General features: G+C 39.4%; 1 protein-coding gene across 1 annotated transcript in view; it reads left to right on the top strand.

Moving 5' to 3' along the window:
- LOC128815869 (probable acyl-CoA dehydrogenase 6) overlaps window positions 1–18925 on the top strand; it is a 75264-nt gene that overhangs the window by 9205 nt on the left and 47134 nt on the right. The window contains exon 2 of the mRNA XM_053992959.1: window positions 3048–3168. Within this exon, the coding sequence (XP_053848934.1) occupies window positions 3048–3168 (121 nt within the window). The remainder of the gene's footprint in view (window positions 1–3047; window positions 3169–18925) is intronic.

Genomic DNA, 18925 nt, shown 5'->3' on the forward strand with positions numbered 1-18925 from the left:
ATCCATTTCCGATTGGACAAGTATCCAGAGTGTTTTTAATAATTCACAGCTGATAACAGCTCTGAGGCCATTTTTGGAGGCTTCCCAGAGAGCAGCTGGAGCTCATGCTGGGATGCAGGCTAAACCAAGGCTGCCTCCAGAGCCTAGTCCTTTAAGTTTGCATCTTTAGTGTTTGGAGAAGTAGCTTGAGAAAAACACCAGTTCTGCATATAAGACTTACTGTGCCCAATATACCACAACAAAAAATAACAGTTTTTGTTGTGGTATACTGGTACTTCAGCAAGTGGGAAAGTTATATGGCTCCTTAATCAACTTTACATTGCAATTGCTATGAAGATTTAGCAATCTAGATCAGGTGGAAAGATTTCTTTTGTGGCTGGGAGTATCTGTCAGATGACATCTGTAGTACACAGTGCTAAATATTTCTACTGCTGAAGTTTTAGATCTTGTTATAGTAGGTATTCTGGTGATGAAAGTCTAAATGTTGGCATCCATGATTTCCATGCTTCTCATGATAAAGCATATATAAATAAGTAAACTAGCTGCTCACATACTGCTGAAAGCTTGCTTCTGTATAATTGCCAAACACTGCATAGGTACCTTAGGATTTAATTTAAGGTGTCTACAAAATATGTGCCTTCAGTTCAAGTGTAAAATATTTTTCTGGGGGCACAAATGTGAGGAAATAGCTAAAGCCAAGGGAAGGGACAAATCAGATGGGTAAGTACAAAGCATTATTTGACCTGTCTTCAGCAAGATTTTAAGCAAATGTTTAATTTTATGATCATTCAGTTACTGCTGGCTTGACCCTTTAAAAATACCCCTCCTTTTTTCAATTAGCTTTTTTAGGAAGGGATGACAATACCCAGCAATCAGTGCTGAAGCACCAGCCAGTTGAGGAGTACTGTAGTTCTTCAGGAAGTTGGCTTATGTTTCTATGAGGTTGTACAAGGGAAGGTGTTCCTGCAAAACCATAGTGAATGGTCCAATAGCTAAGAAGAGACTGTGGATATCAGTATCTGGACTGTGATTTTTTAAAAAAAATTCTTTAAAGCCATATACAAGTTATGGTTTGTGCAGTGAGGTTGTCATTGGGGGTTTAATTGTTGTGTCATGCAAGGAAGATCTTGTTTTACTCAATGTGGCAAACCTCAGCTGGTAATAAGTCAGTTCTATTAAGCAATTTGAGTTTTACTCAAATACACAGGAGCAAACCTGCAGAAATCATGGCTTAGTCATTCAGAATCTGCTTAACTTCAAAGGTAGCTTTGTATGTAGGCTACAAAAAACTTGGCCCGGTACCAGCTACAACAAACAAAACTCTATATTAGTATATTCACCACATATTTTTGCTAAGATGCATCAAAATACTGGAATAACTTTTTGTATGCTCTTTCAGGTATTCCCCTGGGTGTTATCCAATGAACATTGCCAGATGCTATTACAGCCAAAAAGGTGTTTCACCACCTTCAACATTGAGGGTTGGCATCGTAGGATCTGAGCATATGGGATATGGCAGTACAGAAGAGAAATGTGAGCTCTCCTAAATAGGGTTCTGCCAAGTATTTTTAAATTATTGATCATTAGGCCTGTGTTAATCAATATAACAGTAGGAGAGAGATAATAATTGCTGAATGAATTGAACATTCAGTATACGAATTTCTCAGAATTTGGTGAGAGAAGTGAAAAAGTGATTTTCCTATTACCAGCATTCAAGTATGCTTATTTCTGTGGCCAACTGGTAGGCAGAAAGCAGCCATATATGGGCTGAAATTCTCCAAAGAATGCGCAATAAATACATAGTTTGGAAGAAGGTTTCGCAGGGTCTCAAGAACATAGCAGTCATGGAGGGAGAGGATTCTATTTTCAGCTCAAGAAATAGTTAGCACCACAGGACTTGTTTATTTAGTGGGGAAAGAAGACTAAGAGGAGTAAGTTTTGAAATAACAAATTCTCTCTTCATGATATAGCATAGTAATTAAATCATGGTCACAGGTTAAAGCGTTACCTTTCTGTTGGGAACTGGTGTTTGTTTTGGTAGGGTTTAGTTTGGGGGGAGGATGTTTCCCATTTGGACCCCCTTGTGAGGCTGACTGAGGTATGTGGTGCCCTTGGCTGCACGGCAGAAGCAGCCTGTGGCAAGGCCTGGTTTGAGCTGCAGAGGTGGGTAGAGTTGCATCATGGTGAGCTGGTAGGCAGCAAGAACACAACTGCAGGCTGCCCACTTTGCTCCTTTCCCAAGGCCATGGAAATCTGGGACTTTGTAGAATGAAACATCCAGCTCTTGTGCCCTGAAACCTGAAAGTGTTGCTGCATGTAGTGGCTGTGCTGTAGATGTGTTTTGCTTGCAAAGGGAAGGGAAAAATGCAACCTGAACAGCGTAAGGACTGTAGTCGGGCAGCTTAGGGCACTGACTTTTGGAAGGTGTGCAACACTAGCAGTAGCACAGTCAAGAGTTGCTCAGGGACTAGATTTGGAATATTATCCATTCTGGAAGAAGGTCATACTTTTCCAGTACATGTTCTGTCAGACTTGTGGGGAAGTCTAAATACAGATATGCCCCAAACAGCACCAACTTCCTTGAGAGTGTTTCAGGCAAAGGGAAAGGAAATTAATCTCTTCTACTTGACTTTCTTGGTATTGTGGATGGTCATCAAGAACAGATCAACCTTTTTTTGACAAGGTTCTTTTGAGGATAATCCAGATTTCCCTTCCTGTCACATTCTAGAGACTGTACCCAAAAAGGTAATAATGGGGGAAAGAGCCATTTTCATAGACCTTGGAGATACTTAAACTAGCCCTGATGGCCTGTTCTAGTAGTAATTGCTAAAAGAATTATTTACATTTGCCTCATTACATTTGTTGTAATGTTGTGAGTGAGTGGAAAATAAGGATATCCAACAGGAAGTAAGAGAATTAATGGGCTTTTCCTTGTAGATTGTTTTTTCTTTTTCTTCTTGAATTACAGTTTTTAGGTGAAAGTAGTCAAAAGTTTTTGTGTAGGATCCCTGTGTTTATAACTTGTATAATTTGTTTTCCAAATCTAGATCATTGACAAGGAGATTAATCCCTTTGTGGATAAGTGGGAAGAAGAAGGACAGTTCCCAGCACATAAAGTGTTTAAAATTCTGGGACAGGCTGGATTCCTTGGTGTGGATAAGCCAACAGGTAGGTGAGTGTATAACTCCTGACTATTAATAATAATAGACTCAATAGATTAATTCGCTTTTGCCCCAGGTCAAAGCATGGGTTGGAATTCAGTGCAAAGTTTCCTTATATCCCTCAGTCACATACATGCTGGTTACCAGCTCTGCAAATACAAAAAATAACATTGTTGATGTACTTAAGTTGTTATTCTTCTAAATACAAATGTTAAAACCTGTATGACAGTTATTTTAAAATTAGGGAAATAAACATCACTTCAATTTTCAACATAAAATCTGAATAAGAACTTTTCTTCTGCATCCAGATACATATGAAAGAATCCAGATCTTCATTAAAGAAACCACAATTTGTAGGCATTGGAAGCATTTTAAGATCTGGCATATTGTAATTCATGAACATGCAACCTCTCCATCGTTTGAAGGGATGAGTTCAGGGTGGCCTTTAGGCCATTATCCCCTAGATTGTCTTTTAAATGCATTATTCCAGCCCACAGAAGCCTGAACAGAACAAGAGGGTGATGAGACAGAGAGAAAGTTTTTTGTGTATGTTTATATATGTAGGTGACACAAAAAGTCTAGAGGAATATGAAGTATTTCTGCTCTTCAGCTAAGATATATATTCTGCTTTTTTTTGTTTGTTTGTTTGTTTTTTTTGTTTGTTTTGTTTTTTTTTTGTTTTTTTTTTTGTTTATATGTAATATAATATATACTTATTTTCTTTTCAAATGCTGCTGTTACATGTTCAAGTCAGAATTCTTGGTAATTTTTTTACCCCCATTTTCCTACATTCAGAGCAGCCCAAAGTATTTGAACAATTAACTGCAGATAATTTTCTACATGGGGCAGCTCACACAACCTCAGCTATGCCACACCACATCATGATGTTGCTAAGGCACAGGGTTCTGTGCAACAAATTATGTCTTTTTATCACTTAATTTCAGAGGAAATACTCCCTCTTGAAATGAACTCATATTCTTATATTATAATGTGGAAGATTGTCCCACAGCTGTTCAGCTGCTAGATCTCAGAGAGCTGTTGGGCTGGGATTGTCTGACAAATCCAATTAAGTCTGAGCTGGTATTTCTTTACAGAAATGCTGACAGTTCAAGATTATGCTTAAGATCTATTTAAAGGACAAGTAGGATTACTGGAGGAGAGAGAAAACCACTTCTACTTTCTGCTATAATTGTTTGATAGGCAGATTTGAATTGCATCTCAGTGGGTCTCTCTGCATTGCTGATATTCATGTTGGTTGTAATAAAGGGGCATTGCATGGCTTCCAGATTTCAGTTCTGACTTCATCTCAAGGCATGCAGAGGCTTCAACTGGGGTAAGGAACCTCAATGCTGAAGGTGCTGCACATAAAACATTACAGAAGTGGGAACTTTATATAATGCTCACAAAATAGCTGGACAAGAAATAACTGGAGTGAAATCCAGTGAAGAAGGGATTCGTGGAGGTAAAGGTGGCACAGAAGGTTGCATACAATGATTACACTTGTCATAGTCATGTTTAAGACTATTTTAACTTTGGCTTTGATGTTTGTATGCTGTTAATGTAATTTGTTTGACCTCTGCAGCTACATTTTATAAAATGTATAAAAATTGATAAAATCCTCAGCAACCTGTGCTCCATCTCAGTTCAGTATTGTTGGGCACAGAAAGTGCACCAACTCCTTGGAAGATGCTGTCTTTGCAGCATTCAGTTGTGCAACAGGATGTCACCAGATCCAGCTTTGCTCAGTAAGGGTGTAATGCCACCAGGAACATCCTGAAAGTCCTGAAACTTTTTCCTGCTGGTAAGTCAAAGTAAGGTGTGTAACAGCACAGTCTCAACTGCACAACTTAGGCAAAGCCTGAAATTCTTTGTCTTCCATGCTTCTACAAAGTGCTTAGGCTTGTTATATGATTAGTGTATACTGTAAAATAAAAATTAAAAAATCCACTTTTATACTTTGCTTAGTCACTTCTGTTATTTAGTTGCTGTTTGCAGAGGAAGAGAAGTCTTACGAGATTTGAAGAAGCCGAGAGCAGCCAGGAACTTGGGAGGGGTGTTGCAGAAGAAGGGAGGTTAAATTGATTTGAGGAGAGTAATTGCAATGCAGAGCACTTGTGAGTTAACAGTCTGCCCTACTTTCTCTTTCACAAACCAAAATCATGTTGCATCTCTTCAAATCCAGATCATAAAACATTCTCTTTAAAGAACACTGATTTTTTTTAAAGTTAATTCACTTTAGTAATAGTTGCAATTTTGAAATACAAGTTTTATTGAATTTGTTTTCCAAGATCATTCTGTCAAGTATGGAGAGGTTTTTTCCTGCAGAAATAATTTTGAAGCTTTCTGATTGGGCAGAAATGGGTTACAAACTTGTTTTGCTTAGATAGAAGGAAACATCTGTGGGATTTCAGATTTGTTGAAAGTGGACTTTTTCCTGTGTAAACACCATTGCCTTTATGAACAATGACCTGCTTCATGGGAGTCAGGTTTTTAAAAGAACGTGCCTTACATGTGTCCTTTATCACTGGAAACTTTCTCTGTGTGGAGAACTGATTTGGGGCACTATTTGTATTGCAAAAGCTCCATCGATTCCCACTGTATGCAGTTGCAGGCTACTTGACAAAGCTTTTCCTGTATATTTTTTCACAGTTGTTTACACAGTAGTTGGTTCTAGTGAATATTGGCTGTAGTTTAGGATGTTCATTGGAGGTCATGTAAACACTGTGGGCAAAGCTCAGACATGCACCCATAATTGGAGAATTTTTAAGACCATCAGTAGATTTAAACTACTGTCTGGTCAGTTCTCTGCCAGAGAAAAAGTCTTCTCTTTGAACCATTTCTCTCCTCTGGTATTCTTTACATGACTCAAAAATAGTGCATATGTTAGTTTTCCTTAGGAAAAAGTTTGTGTCCTGTTACATTGCAAGATTCTTCCTACTAGTAAAATACATGGTGAAAAGTGAAGATCATTTATGCATAAAAAGTGTCTTTTTGCTTTATGCAAAATGTGTTTTACAAAATTACTTCATTCAGGATTTAGAAGGAAAAAACAACATCCCTATATACTTATTATTCTTCATTTATGTTTACTGTGTATTTCTTCATAAATTATAAAATTCTGAGTTATTGAGCTACTGCCAGTCCCAAAACTAAGGGCAGAGAATATTAGGGCAGGCAGCAGAAATATTTAACCAGTCTTGGTAGTTTGCTATTGTCTGTTTTGCTAGGGGAAGTAGGCAAGACATATTCTTTGAACTGTTCTACGTGCAGATTAGATGAGATACTGGATTAAAAGTGGAAAATATCTGTGTGGTTGTTTGTGATCTTATGGTTTATGAATCAAAGCCTTGGCTGTTGCTAAATTTTAGGATGTGTTGCCAAAAATGCAGGCTCAAAATGTACTGAGTGCCTGCATATGCCAATGCAGATGATTAAAAGTTGTTTTATCAGCTGATGTAAAAGCACAGGAATCCTGTAAAGGATGGGAGAGAAGGGTTTGTGGGAGGGCAAGGTTTGCTCTCCTGCATATTCACATGGCATCACTGTGAAACATGAGTGATAATGATGCCTGCTCTGGGTATTTCATTAGTGTTTACACTGGCAGTACTGTAGGAATATTTAGTGGAATGCGTTGGCATCTAGAAATAATTATGACAAGTTTGTCCAAATAGTAGCCTTCATTTATTACTGTCAGACACCTAGCAGTGAGCATAGAAAATATGTTCTTATACATTTCAGGAAAATTAAGTAACTATGGTATGATTTGCACAAGGATGGGAAAGTGTAGTTCAGGACACTGTCTATCCCCTTCCCCTATGGGGGAAATACCTCATATTTCTGGGGTGCAAATACCAGATTCAGGACTGGAGTAAATAATAATTAGTACCTTTTTGTTACTTCAGACAGAGAAGCATCTAATAAAACAAAAATAATGTTTCAAGTGATTGATTGCACGGCAATTGGAAAATGCCAAATTTCCTTCAGAAAGCCTGTTTATTACAAGTGTCTCTGTGTTGAGTGTGGAGAGGGGTATAGATCTATACTATCCTCTAAGGTTAATTCTGTTGTTTTCTTTGCAAGTATACATTTCTCTGGTAAAATGACCTTGTGAGAGTTTGGGCATGGAGGGTCACTTGGAAATAGTGTATGGGGTTATTTTTTCCCTTTCTGTAATACTAGGCCTTGTTAATGTACTACAGAATGAGCCTAGAAGGACCTGGGAGGAGCAATAACTAGAAAGGGATTTAGTAGTTCAGGTGAAACAGGATTTGATGGAAACTTAGAAAGTAAATGGAAGATGTTTAGGTACTTCTGTGGGTAGAACTAGGAGGGATATTTTTGTCAGAAGTGAATTAATTTACCCCAAACTGTTCCTATATGGCAGTAATGGATCAGCTGCAGTGCTTGTTCTTGGTTTAGTAGATTTAAGTATAGTCAGCTGAATTGACTACTTGATCTTTTTTCCACTTACAAAAGAGTTCAATAATCATTAATAAATAGTAGCTGCACTGTAAAGGTTTGCAAGAGAAGCCTTTGGGCCATGTTTTCAGACACCAATGAAGTGATAAATCAGCACTCTCAAGTGTTTACCAGCTATAATTTATACCTGTTTTGCAATCAAGGAATAATTTTGATAGGCCTCCAAAAAACAGTAGAACAAATCAGTCACTGCTTTATTTGGATCTTGATGACAAAATTTGTGATGTGTGGCAGGGGTTTGGAGACCTTAATCAGATCAGTATGAGCAATTTCAGGTGCTTATTAGACCTTCTAATTTGGTGGATTGAATTTAAATCTCAGGAAAACAGGGTTTTGTATGTATGTATACACCTGAGTTCTGTGTGGTTGAGACTTTTTTTCCCCTCCTCCAGTGTTGTGAAATGCTAACTATTCAAGTCCCATCTAGTATCTTGCAAGTGCATGATGAAATTCAATTGAAAATTGTAAGTGGTGGGGGGGACAGTTTGCTGCATTTCACACATCATCAGGTATTTCTGATCAGACAGGGAAATGAGCACTTGAGTTTATCTTTGGTTTTTCTTTAACTGTGAACCTGACTTGGGAAATGGTTGTGCTTCTTTTCTTCATGGCTGGTAGGGAAATGCAGTGGTCCCTCTGTGAATAGCTTGTTCAGCTATTGATAGCAGCCAGCAGACAACTGGCTTACTGAAGGACACCCAGTCTTTGCAGAAGAGATAATCTTCCTTTGACAGAGGGATCAGATTAGTTCCTGGGATTCTGCTTTTGTGCTTCAGATAAGGCAAATCCTCACACTTGTGGCTTGTAATGCAGAACACAGCAGTACTTCATGCAGTTCAGGTGTGCTAATAACAGTATCTTAGGGGTCAGACTTAGGAATTTCTGAAATCTGGCATGTGTACAGGTTATGTCAAAATTATATTGAGAAGATAATTTAAAATGTCTCTTTCCTAGAGAAAGTTAGAAGCATCTAACTGGGAGCAAATGCTCACTTATGTATGTACAATTAATGCTTGAGCTCTTGACACACATTTCTCTCACAGCACACCTGCCATGCCAAATTCACTTCTGTGAATCACAGGCTTTGCACAAACTGTCAGACCCATGCGGCATCTTGAATCTGACTTGGAGCACTTAGAATCTGAGATGAGAGTGTTGCAAGCAGCTGTCACTGTTCTGGCCCTGTTCTGCACCTGTTCTATTCTGGTTGTGCAGAAGAGTCTGTCCTCTATTGTGCTTGACTTTCCTCCAGTTTTGTAGGAAATTGTTGGGCTTGGGGATTTTCAAAGAGATACGTCTGCTAAAAATCTGATGTTCTGGATTTTTAAATTGTCAATAAGAGAAGAATGCACACTGAAGAGAACAGTTAAAGAAACATATTAAAGAAATATGAAATAATATATCAACTGAAAAGAATATAGGGATTGAGACATTATCAAGACATACTGTTCAGGAAGTTTTTATTTGAGGAGTCTTGTTTATTCTTTACTTCTGTAGATCAAAGAGCAAGACTGTCTCTTGACAAAGCTTGGCCAATAAATGAGGTTACACTAAAATAACCTGGGTATTACCAATATGTCTATTTACATATAACTGTCTTTTCCCTGTCTCAAGATTCTTGACATCTGTCCTATACATAAATGGCATGATTTAAAAGCTTTCTGAAAGTATAAATGCACCTCTTACATGTCAGTACACATTTGAAGTGTGGACCAACTGTGAAAGACAAAGTGATAAGAAAAGTGTTCTTCCAATCACTAGAATTGTACATAATTGAAATTTAACTGAAGTTTTCTGTTTTACAGAAAAACTTTTGAAGTAAGACCTCAGTGTCAGGGTTTTTTTCTGGTTGTTTTTCTTTGTTTTATTTCTTAAGCAGACGCATGGGAGGCCATTTGTGATAAACAAAGTACTTATTGCAGGACAATCTATTTCCTGAAGAATGTGTCTGTTTGTTCTCTTTGTGCCTTTCCTGGGTGGTCTAGAATTGCTGATTTCTGTTATCTCTAGTGCAGTAGCTATAGTTTTCCATAAGACTACAAACTCTCTCTGTGGTCTTGCCTGCCTTGGGAGATACCTTCAGTGCTGGGCAGCAGGAGCCAGGAACGTGGCATGACTCTGGAGGAGGGCAGAACTTCTTGTGTGGGACCTTTGGAACAGCATGACCTGTGTATGTGCACTTCCCTTGAGCCTGAGAACTGGCAGAAAATGGGCACTTGCCCAGAGCCTCAACCACTTACAAATCAGCTTCACTTGTACACCTGAAAGAGGGAACAAAGATAGAATTAATGAAAAATTTCCATGAATGTGTATCGCAGGGGAAGGTATCTGAATTTTTTGTGGCGTCATTGAATGCTTTAAAATTCTTTGAAGGTGACTTTAGTGAGCATTTCTTCTGTTTCCTATACTGTGTGTCAGAGGAAATGAATGGGACTGTTCTCACCCTTGCTTTATTATTCAAGAACAGGGGTCTCTCTGGAGAGCAGAAGATCAGTGAGTAACAAGCCTTCTGAAAGCAATTTTTTTTTCCTTTTTACATTATGTATAACCTGTGAAACTCATTCCACAGAAATCACAAGGAGCAAAATTTAACAGAATCCAGAGAATGTTAAATAAATATACAGATGGTGGCACCATCCACAGTTACTACAGTATCTGTAGTAGAGAGTAATTGTATTTCTGATCATCAGCTGCTCACTTAGCAAGTGAATACACCATTTCATAACTTCTTGTACTCTGCGGCCTCACCAAATTCCCCCTGAATAGCACATCTAGCACTTCTCTGTGTGCTGGAGTCTAAGCCTGGCAAAAACATTCACAATACATATTTTGACTTGTTCAGGATCCTTCCAGAGCCCAAGAAAGGAAGCCTTTAAGTAGTCACAGAACCATAAAGTTTGGAAAAGACCTCTTAGATCATCAAGTCCAACCATTAACCCAAAACTGCCAAGGTAATTTTTGTACTTTTCTCCACCTTTGTATGTTGGAATGGTTGTGAACATGTTTTTTGCAGGTCATTGTTATCTGTATTTATTTTCTAAATCTTACCAACTGTTTTCACCCACCTGTATCTACTTGTGTTTCCCACTGAGCCTCATCTCTTTCTTCTTGCTTTTTTTCCCTCTTGAGAGGATTCTGGTGGGTCCTTGTGTAGCTGCCCTAACAACTTCTATTTGCTGCTTCTATTTTAACTGACTTTGAAGGACTGAAGGCAATAAAAATATTTTGTGAAAAAGTAATGAAGAAAGCCTATGAATCCAATTTTCTGGTTTTTTGGGCTTTGATTGTTTGCTTGTTTTAGGTAGAATAATGTGGGGGTGTTTCCCCCCCACCCCCTTTTCCCCTCCCCCCCCCCCCCCCAAGAGCGATAGCATGGGAGCAATTTGCTCTTGTGTAGCTGGTGTAAAAGAACTGTTAGTTCAGTTTGTCACTCAAAGCTGGTCAGGAAATTCTTTCCAGTGTGTCCAGATGCTTCCTGTGCACAAGGCTGTTGTCATACTTGGCACATGATTAAAAAAAAAAAAAATCACACTAAAGCTGTTTTTTATTTTGCTTTGAACCAGGTCCTTTGACACCATGGAGGGAGGACAGTTTTGCTGGTTGGACAGTCACACTATGCTTGGGGTTGTTTGGAAGAACAAAAAGGAACCATGTAAAATTTCTATTTATTTATTTTAAAGCCTTACACTAATTCATATTCTGCGCATGTCAGGTTCTGCATTATTAAAAGAAAATAGTTATGGCAGCTGGTATTTGTAGCAGTGCTGCATTTCAGAAGAGATTTTGGCATCTTTGTATTCTGGGGGGTATTTGAGCTGATCATGATGCATCCTCTGACCTCTTTGTGGATTGTATTATTCTTTTACATGCTTCTGCATGGGAAAAGTTGCATAAGCTGTATGTTCTGGTTGTTCCTGTAAAGCCTGTGGGCTGCTGGACCTATAAAGGAAGCAATTATGCACTTTTTACCTTTGGACAGGTCTCACCTGGACTCCCTGGCACCACACTAATGAGATGCCCAGATAAACTTGATTCTCTCAAGAATAAAGGCAGTTTCCTGCATTTTAACCCTATGTCCTTACAACACAATGTTGGGAATCCCTTCCTCTATCTCTGCCCAGGCTGAGACTGTGTGTCATCAGATCCTATAGCCCCAGAGGAGGATGTGGAAAGAGGAGACTACAAGAGGAAACAAACACCAGGAGGAAAATTCTTAACATGCAACTCATTTTGACAGGAAATGTTTTGCTCCTTCCGGCAGAACTTTGTAACTATTTTCAAGATACTAATTTCATTTTATTCCATTTTTGCATTTATTTCTTGTTACTGAGAATCCAGTTTCTTCTCTCCCAGAAGATAGATGAGTATTTTGGTCTTTGAAAAGTTTGCTTCATCATCAGCTTAGTCACCAGCAGATCTTTAATGTACACGAAAGATGCTATAAGTTCTGCTGGATGGCACATTTAAAACTGGAGGAATCCTGAGTTTTGGAGGTGCCCACTGAACATGCTTCTGCAAAATGATTGTGCAAGAACTGGCCTGGCCTGTAAAGTCATTGCATTGTGTAACCCATAAGCAGCTCCAGGGATTTCAGAGTATCATCTTTGAGATGGATCAGAATCTGGCCACTGCACCAATTCTGTGGTGCAACCTGCTAAATCAGGGAAGGGAGGGAAAATATCCATTTTTTGTTAGGAAACTGGAAAAACAGTGGAAGATAATGAATTGGACTTTCTCTAAAGATATTTTTCAAGTAGTTTAGTTAGGTGTCTGAAACATAAAACATGTAAATGCAGAGGATTAGAAAAATCTTCCAACTTTGATCTTGCTAAAGGTTTGACAGGTTTTAATTGCTCCCAGGTTTCAGACAGCAGACTTTGAAACAATCTAAGATGCAAAAACTAAGATGATGACATTATAGGAGATTTTTACCTTTGCAGCAACCACTATCTAGATCTATAGCATAGTGTGGTTTCTGCAAGGAAAAATGCACAGCAAAGTGGGGAAGGTGGAGTGGGGGGACACATTCTATGTTGTACCTTGTGCCTGCATGATGAGCATTCAGGAGGCATCCTCAGGTCTTCTGTCATAGTTTCAAGCTCTCTGGGATTCATGCTGAGTTCTGTGGATAGTCCAGCATGGCTTTAAAATATTTTGCCCAGATTTGGGTAGATCTGTGTTCGTGGTGTGCACAGTCTTCCACAGATGGATTTAGTCAGGAGAAGCTGAATAGAGAGTGGGTGCATGGACATGGCTGGGAGATCTGGGGCTTGAACCTGCTCCCTTCTCCTACCACTCCAGCAAGCTCTGTAATTAGCTTGTCTGTAATGAAATGTGGAAAAAACCTCCAGCAGAGACTTTGCATGTCCTGATGAGAGATGAAGCAGGACATATGAAGGGTGGTGGTCTCTCACAGTGGCTACCATCATCTCCTTTCCTGTCATTTGAATGAAGACACTGGTAGTGCTTGAAAGAAAAAAATAGCTGATATTTTAAAATAATTTTCCCTTCATTTCACTATTTTATTTATTCAATGGGTAATTGTGAGCTGTATTCTGTAAATGCCTCCACATGCTGAATGATCTAATTTTCCATGTGGGAGTACAGAATAAACTTTAGAACACAAAAGGTTGCATGGAAAGGTGGCATTAATTATACAAAATTACCATCAGAATGCAGATTATTGTACAGAACATTCTTTTTAACATTATGAAACAGCTTTTAATTTAATACTAAGTTTGAAGTGAAAACACTCAAAAAATAATCACAAAGCTTTGGAGTTTAATTTCTTGTAAGGGAGTATCTTTAAAGGTCGTTGTTGAAGCATACTAAGTAAGTTTGGGGCAAAAGGAAATTTAAATATAAGTTCTGCTGAACAGTAATAAAGGGATTGAAATCATTAATCTCTGGTCATAACAAAGCTTGGTGAGAAAAGGTGAAATGGAACAATATCCAAGTTCTCTCTGAGTCGCAAATATCCACGAGCTGTAAATATGAGAGTAGCCTTGCAGAGAACAACACTGCAGTTGGGGGTACTGGTGGATGAAAAGCTGGACGTGACCTGGCAAATGTGCACTCATAGCCCTGAAAGCCAAAAGTATCCTGGGCTGCATAGAAAGCAATGTGGCCAGCAGGTCAAGGGAGGTGATTGTGCCCCTCTCCTCTGCCCTTGTGAGACCCCACCTGCAGTGCTGCATCCAGCCCTGGGGTCCTCAGCACAGGAAAGATTTGAGCCTGTTGGAGTGAGTCCAGAGGAGGGTCATGAAGATGATCAGAAGGACAGAGCACCTCTTCAATGAGGAAAGGCTGAGAGGGATGGCGCTGTTCAGCCTGGAGAAGACTCCAGAGAGACCTTGCTGCAGTCTTTCAGTACTTTAAGGGAGTTTATAAGAAAGGTGGGGACAAGCTCTTTGGCAAGGCCTGTAGTGATAGTACAGGGAGTAATGGTTTTAAATTAGAAGAGGGTAGATTCAGATTAGGTATAAGGAAAACATCTTTTATAATCAAGGTGCTGAAGCTCTGGAACAGATTGCTCAGAGAGGTGATAGATGTCCCTTCTGTGGAACATTCAAGGTCAGATTAGATGGAGGTCTGATCTAGTTGAAGGAGTCCATACTCAGCACAGGAGGGGTTGAACTAGATGACATTTAAAAGTCAAGCCAAAACATTCTATGATCCTGCATAGTTAATTTCACAGGCATACAAATGTAAACAAAAGCTTGCAAAGAAAAGGATTGTCATTTATTTGATGTATTGTTTAAAAAGAAATAAGAAAATTAGGCAGCAAATAAGAGGAAAAATCAAAACATAACATGGCCACCGTTATGTTTGTGGCTAAATTTGCAAAATTTGAAATAGACAGTGATGAAGTAAGAATTGTGTTTTGCAATTATCCCTGTCTTTGGAGGGGTACAAGCCCTTATATGTTTCCTTTTTATCTCTAATTATAGCAACTTATTAAAAAAAAACCAAAAAAAACCCATAAAAAAACTCCCCAAAACAACAGCAACAACAAAAAAAACCAAAACCAAACAAACCACCAACCTATTCCAAGAGCTACACTTGCGGGGTTATTAGAGGCCACCAGTGTAACCAGGTCCACGATGCTGGGTGGATGGTGGGTGCCCACCTGGAGCCAGGCTTCACAGCTGGGAGCTGAAATGCAGAGATGGCAAAATCTGGAGCAGAGCCAGAAAATAAACCCTAAATTTTGGAGTTTAGGTAGCTGTGATGAATGTGGAAGACAGGAGATTTCTGATCAGGATGGTTTGTGCTTGCTCTTGGACAATCCCAAGGGAGTTACTGTAGTCCAAGATTTGAAAGATCCCAACATATGAACCTTGTGGAGAAGTGTTTACCTCCAGCATCTCCCAACATCCCTACTCAACTTTTAACCCTTCCCACTCTTGTCTGTGATGTTTTTGAGTCAAGGTTGTTTGGTTTTTTTGTTGTGAGAGTGGTAAATTTCAGAAAATAGGTGAATGTTTTAAGAACACAGTAGAAAATATTCTTGCTGTTCAGGTATCGTGCTGTGAAACCACTTGCAGGGATGGTTTTATTTCAGCTGAATCTGGAGAATCTGAGGAATGCCGCAAATACATTTTTAATGGTCAGCTGCAATTTTAATAAGTAACAGATTGCAACCAGTCAGGGCATAATTTAGAGTAAAAAATATCTCAATGATACAAAGTCATTCTGAAGCCCAGGGCCAGATGAAAACACCCACGTTCAACACAGGCTTTGAACTCACTATGTTTATGAAGCTGGTTAATAAAAAGCACAATCAAAACTGGAGGGATTCTAGTCAAGATTGGTTTTAACTTGATCCTCTGTGAAAACTGTATGTCAACATGCATCTTCTTAATGCAACAGTATTTTCAACAGTCGGGCTGCTGGCTGAGACTTGGATAATTGAATATAGCATCCCTGTTGCTTGCCTATGTCTTTTTAGCTGCTATGGGGCAAATATCACCTTTCTTTAAATAACCTCTGTGTAATAAAATGCCTGAGTACTAGTTATTGGGTTTTGGCTCTATTGAACGTCAATGAGAATTGGGGACATATTTGCAATTTTTAGTTTTTTGAAAACTGGGATTGTAATGAGAGAAAGGAAATAATATGATAAATATGCTTCCTCTTTGTTTGCCTCCTTAGAACATCTTTCCTTGTTGGTTTCTAATAAAGCCTTCAAACTACCTGGAACCATGTGACCAGACCAGCCAGTCTGTGCTGGGTGTGTCTCTGCTGCAGACCTGCCTGTCTCCCAGAATGACTGCACTGTTGCAGTGCACAGCAAGGGAATGGTGAGACAGGTGGCAAGTACTGCTTGCAGTGATTTTAGAGGCAGCTCACTGACTTTAATAAGGCCTGGATTAAAGGGCAGGAGACATCTAATGCAACTGCTCTGTAATAAAGGGAAGCTCCCTGAGCCATTCATGGAGATGTCACCCAGGGGATGGGCAGATGTCACCATGCCCCCTTTCTTGTCCAGAACAGAACAGTTTTTAAAGTTTGGGCAGAGGGATACCTGTGATGAAATAACACCAATTCTACCTGGTCTGCAGCAGTGGTCTTTGGAAGCAAGGGGGGGGACACTGAAAGCTGTTTTTATGAAGCTGTGATGTGGTTTGGGTTGGTTTCTGAAAAAAACTCTTACTTTATTAAGAGCTCAGTTTCCCTTAATACTTTGGGATATTACGAAGCTTAGCCAGATTAATTTGAGGTCCCAAAGATAACCAGTTCCTGAGTGTCTGAGAAAGTCCTTAATGGGTGAGAGGAGAGAGACAAGAATGTGTGCCACCAAGAAAAGAAATGTGGTGTGAGCTGAAGCTGCCTGCTCCCTTGGCCCAGCTGGGGCAGCTGCATTTGGAGCTGCTTACCCCATACACCCCAGCCTTTCTCCTGGCTGCAGCCTGAGGGTCTGGAGAGGGGAGCTGGTGGTGCAAAGCCTGAGACAGAACAGGGGGAACAGAGCACAGGATTTCCTTCTACATGATGGCAAAAAATACCACAATCTAATTATTTTTTGTTTGCTGGGTCACCAGGCAGAGTAGTGATCATCACTGATGCCATAAATATTTATAGAAAAAAAATTCCATTCCATATTCCACTTTCACTGAGGTATTTATCCCCACTGTTTCTCTGTTTGTTGTCAGATTACCCACCTGATTCATTTTTCATCACTCTACACTTGTGGCCTAATGCAATGTTGCGTATATTCAGGTATTTGTGAGAAGAATTACTATACTGTTTTTGCAGGAGTCCTTTTTTACTATATGTTTTGTATGCTGGTAATAGAGTGTTTATGTATAGCTTTGAGATGGTACATTATTATTGTTAAGTGTATTTTGTTCTTCTTTTGGATATATTATCAAAGCCTTCACTGGTTTAGTTTTTCTAAGAAAATCTTTATAAATCCATTTTCAAAGCTGTGCCTTGCATTTATACATATTTTACACAGCCTTGATATGTTGAAGAAAAATCAGGGGTCAAGCAGAAGCTCACAAATCCAAATAATGAGTTCTAGTAAATGCTCTTAAATCCTTTGTGCACTGGGAGTAGGGCACAGAGACACCTCTCCTGATGCTTATTTTCACTTATTCCTTCAATATTTAATTAGCATGGCTTACTCACTAATTCTCAGTCAGTTTTGAAAATATTTAATTTGAAACTAATTAGACCAATTCCCTGACTATTAATTACCCAAACCTGCAGATGGTAGGAGATCAGTCCATGTGAAGACACTGGGTGCATTTTTATGTCAAGGCTGAATCTCAGGTGTGGCTGAGCAGACTTAGGCAAATCTCTCCAGCTTTCTCTGTACCCCTTTTGTCCTCTGAAAGAGGGAACAGGGGAGTGGCATAACAACCTCAGTGTTGTGCTGGGCATTTGTCCTGCAGGGAGAACCAGGTCAGCCCCAAGCAGTGGTGTTCAGTCATGTCTGAAACGTGAGTCAGAGTGGCAAGGCATGTTGCTGGTGCAGAGATGTGCATACCACCTGTGTGTTTTATGGGACATGCATGTTTGTGAGTGCATATGCACGTTGTGACACATCACAGAGTCACAGAATGTCTCGAGACAGAAGGGACCCACAAGTACCATAGGGTTCAGCTCCCTGCCCCTCTCAGGACTATCTAAAAACTAAACCCTAAGAGCATCATCCAGACGTATGCATTTTCCAGTCTTGAAATTAATGAACAATTTTTATTTTGCCATAATTTTAAAGGGTGAAATAATTATATTGCTTGTGGAACATTATATTTTTCTGAGACTCTTTCCTGACTGAATTTACAGATATGGAAGTCTGTACAGGAGGTCTTATTTTTCAGAGGTTCAATGTCCTGAAGTAGACATACTGCTAGTTGGAGATGCTCATTTGTTAATCAGCAAGTGAAATTTCAGTGAAGCATTATAAACTCTTAAGTTTTCCATTCCTGCTTCTGGGCAGATGGGCATTACTGTAAGCTTGCAATAAATGTGTCATGAAATGTGTTACTGGAATTTGTAAACTTGCCAGTTTGATTGAATTGAGGAAGCTTGCTCATGCTTCATAACTCTTGTGGTTTTGTATAAACATTTCTGAAGCAGTCTCAAGTTGTCATAAGGAGCATATACCTGAGTCTCTTTGTTACTTCAGTAAAGACACAAAGGCTTAGATCTCACTCTTAGAAGAATAAAAAAGAATTTATTTTTTTTTTTTACATTTTCCAAAGCAATGCTGTCCATTTTTCCTGCTGGTACCTTGGTTCTCACCTGAGACTTTAGTCTTACATCTTGCTGAGTGGTTGGATGTGACTTGTTAGCAGTGGACTTGCAGGCATGGAAGCATTGCTGTGGTGGTGGTGTTGTCTAGTTGTTGTTTTCTAGTTGTTTCCGCACAGACCTGTAACCCTTCCAGGCAGCAAAAGGTGTGGATGGCAGAGCAGGGAGCCTGTCTGAAACCACCATACAGCTGTGGGGTCTGGTCATGCAGCAAAATGGGAATTAGATTTTTCTGTCCATCATTTGTTCAACTGGCAGCATGAACCCCACTTCTGCCTGATTAAAGCCAGTGCAGCAGTAACTGATAAGAAAATACTAGCAAGATTTATTTCTGTGTGTTTACAACACAATAGGTGTTCCAAATAAGTTGCTGCAGGTGCCCTGTATTTTCAGAGACCCTCAGCTGCTGTAAATCACAGTTGTGTTCTGGGATTTTCAGTGTTCTTCACACTGACATCAAAACTGTGCCTGCTTGCATGCTTGCCTCCTAACCTCCCATTGCAGGAAGGAATGAAAGAAGCTGT

Source organism: Vidua macroura, chromosome 1 (assembly GCF_024509145.1).
Source record: "Vidua macroura isolate BioBank_ID:100142 chromosome 1, ASM2450914v1, whole genome shotgun sequence".
Classification (NCBI taxonomy): Eukaryota; Metazoa; Chordata; class Aves; order Passeriformes; family Viduidae; genus Vidua; species Vidua macroura.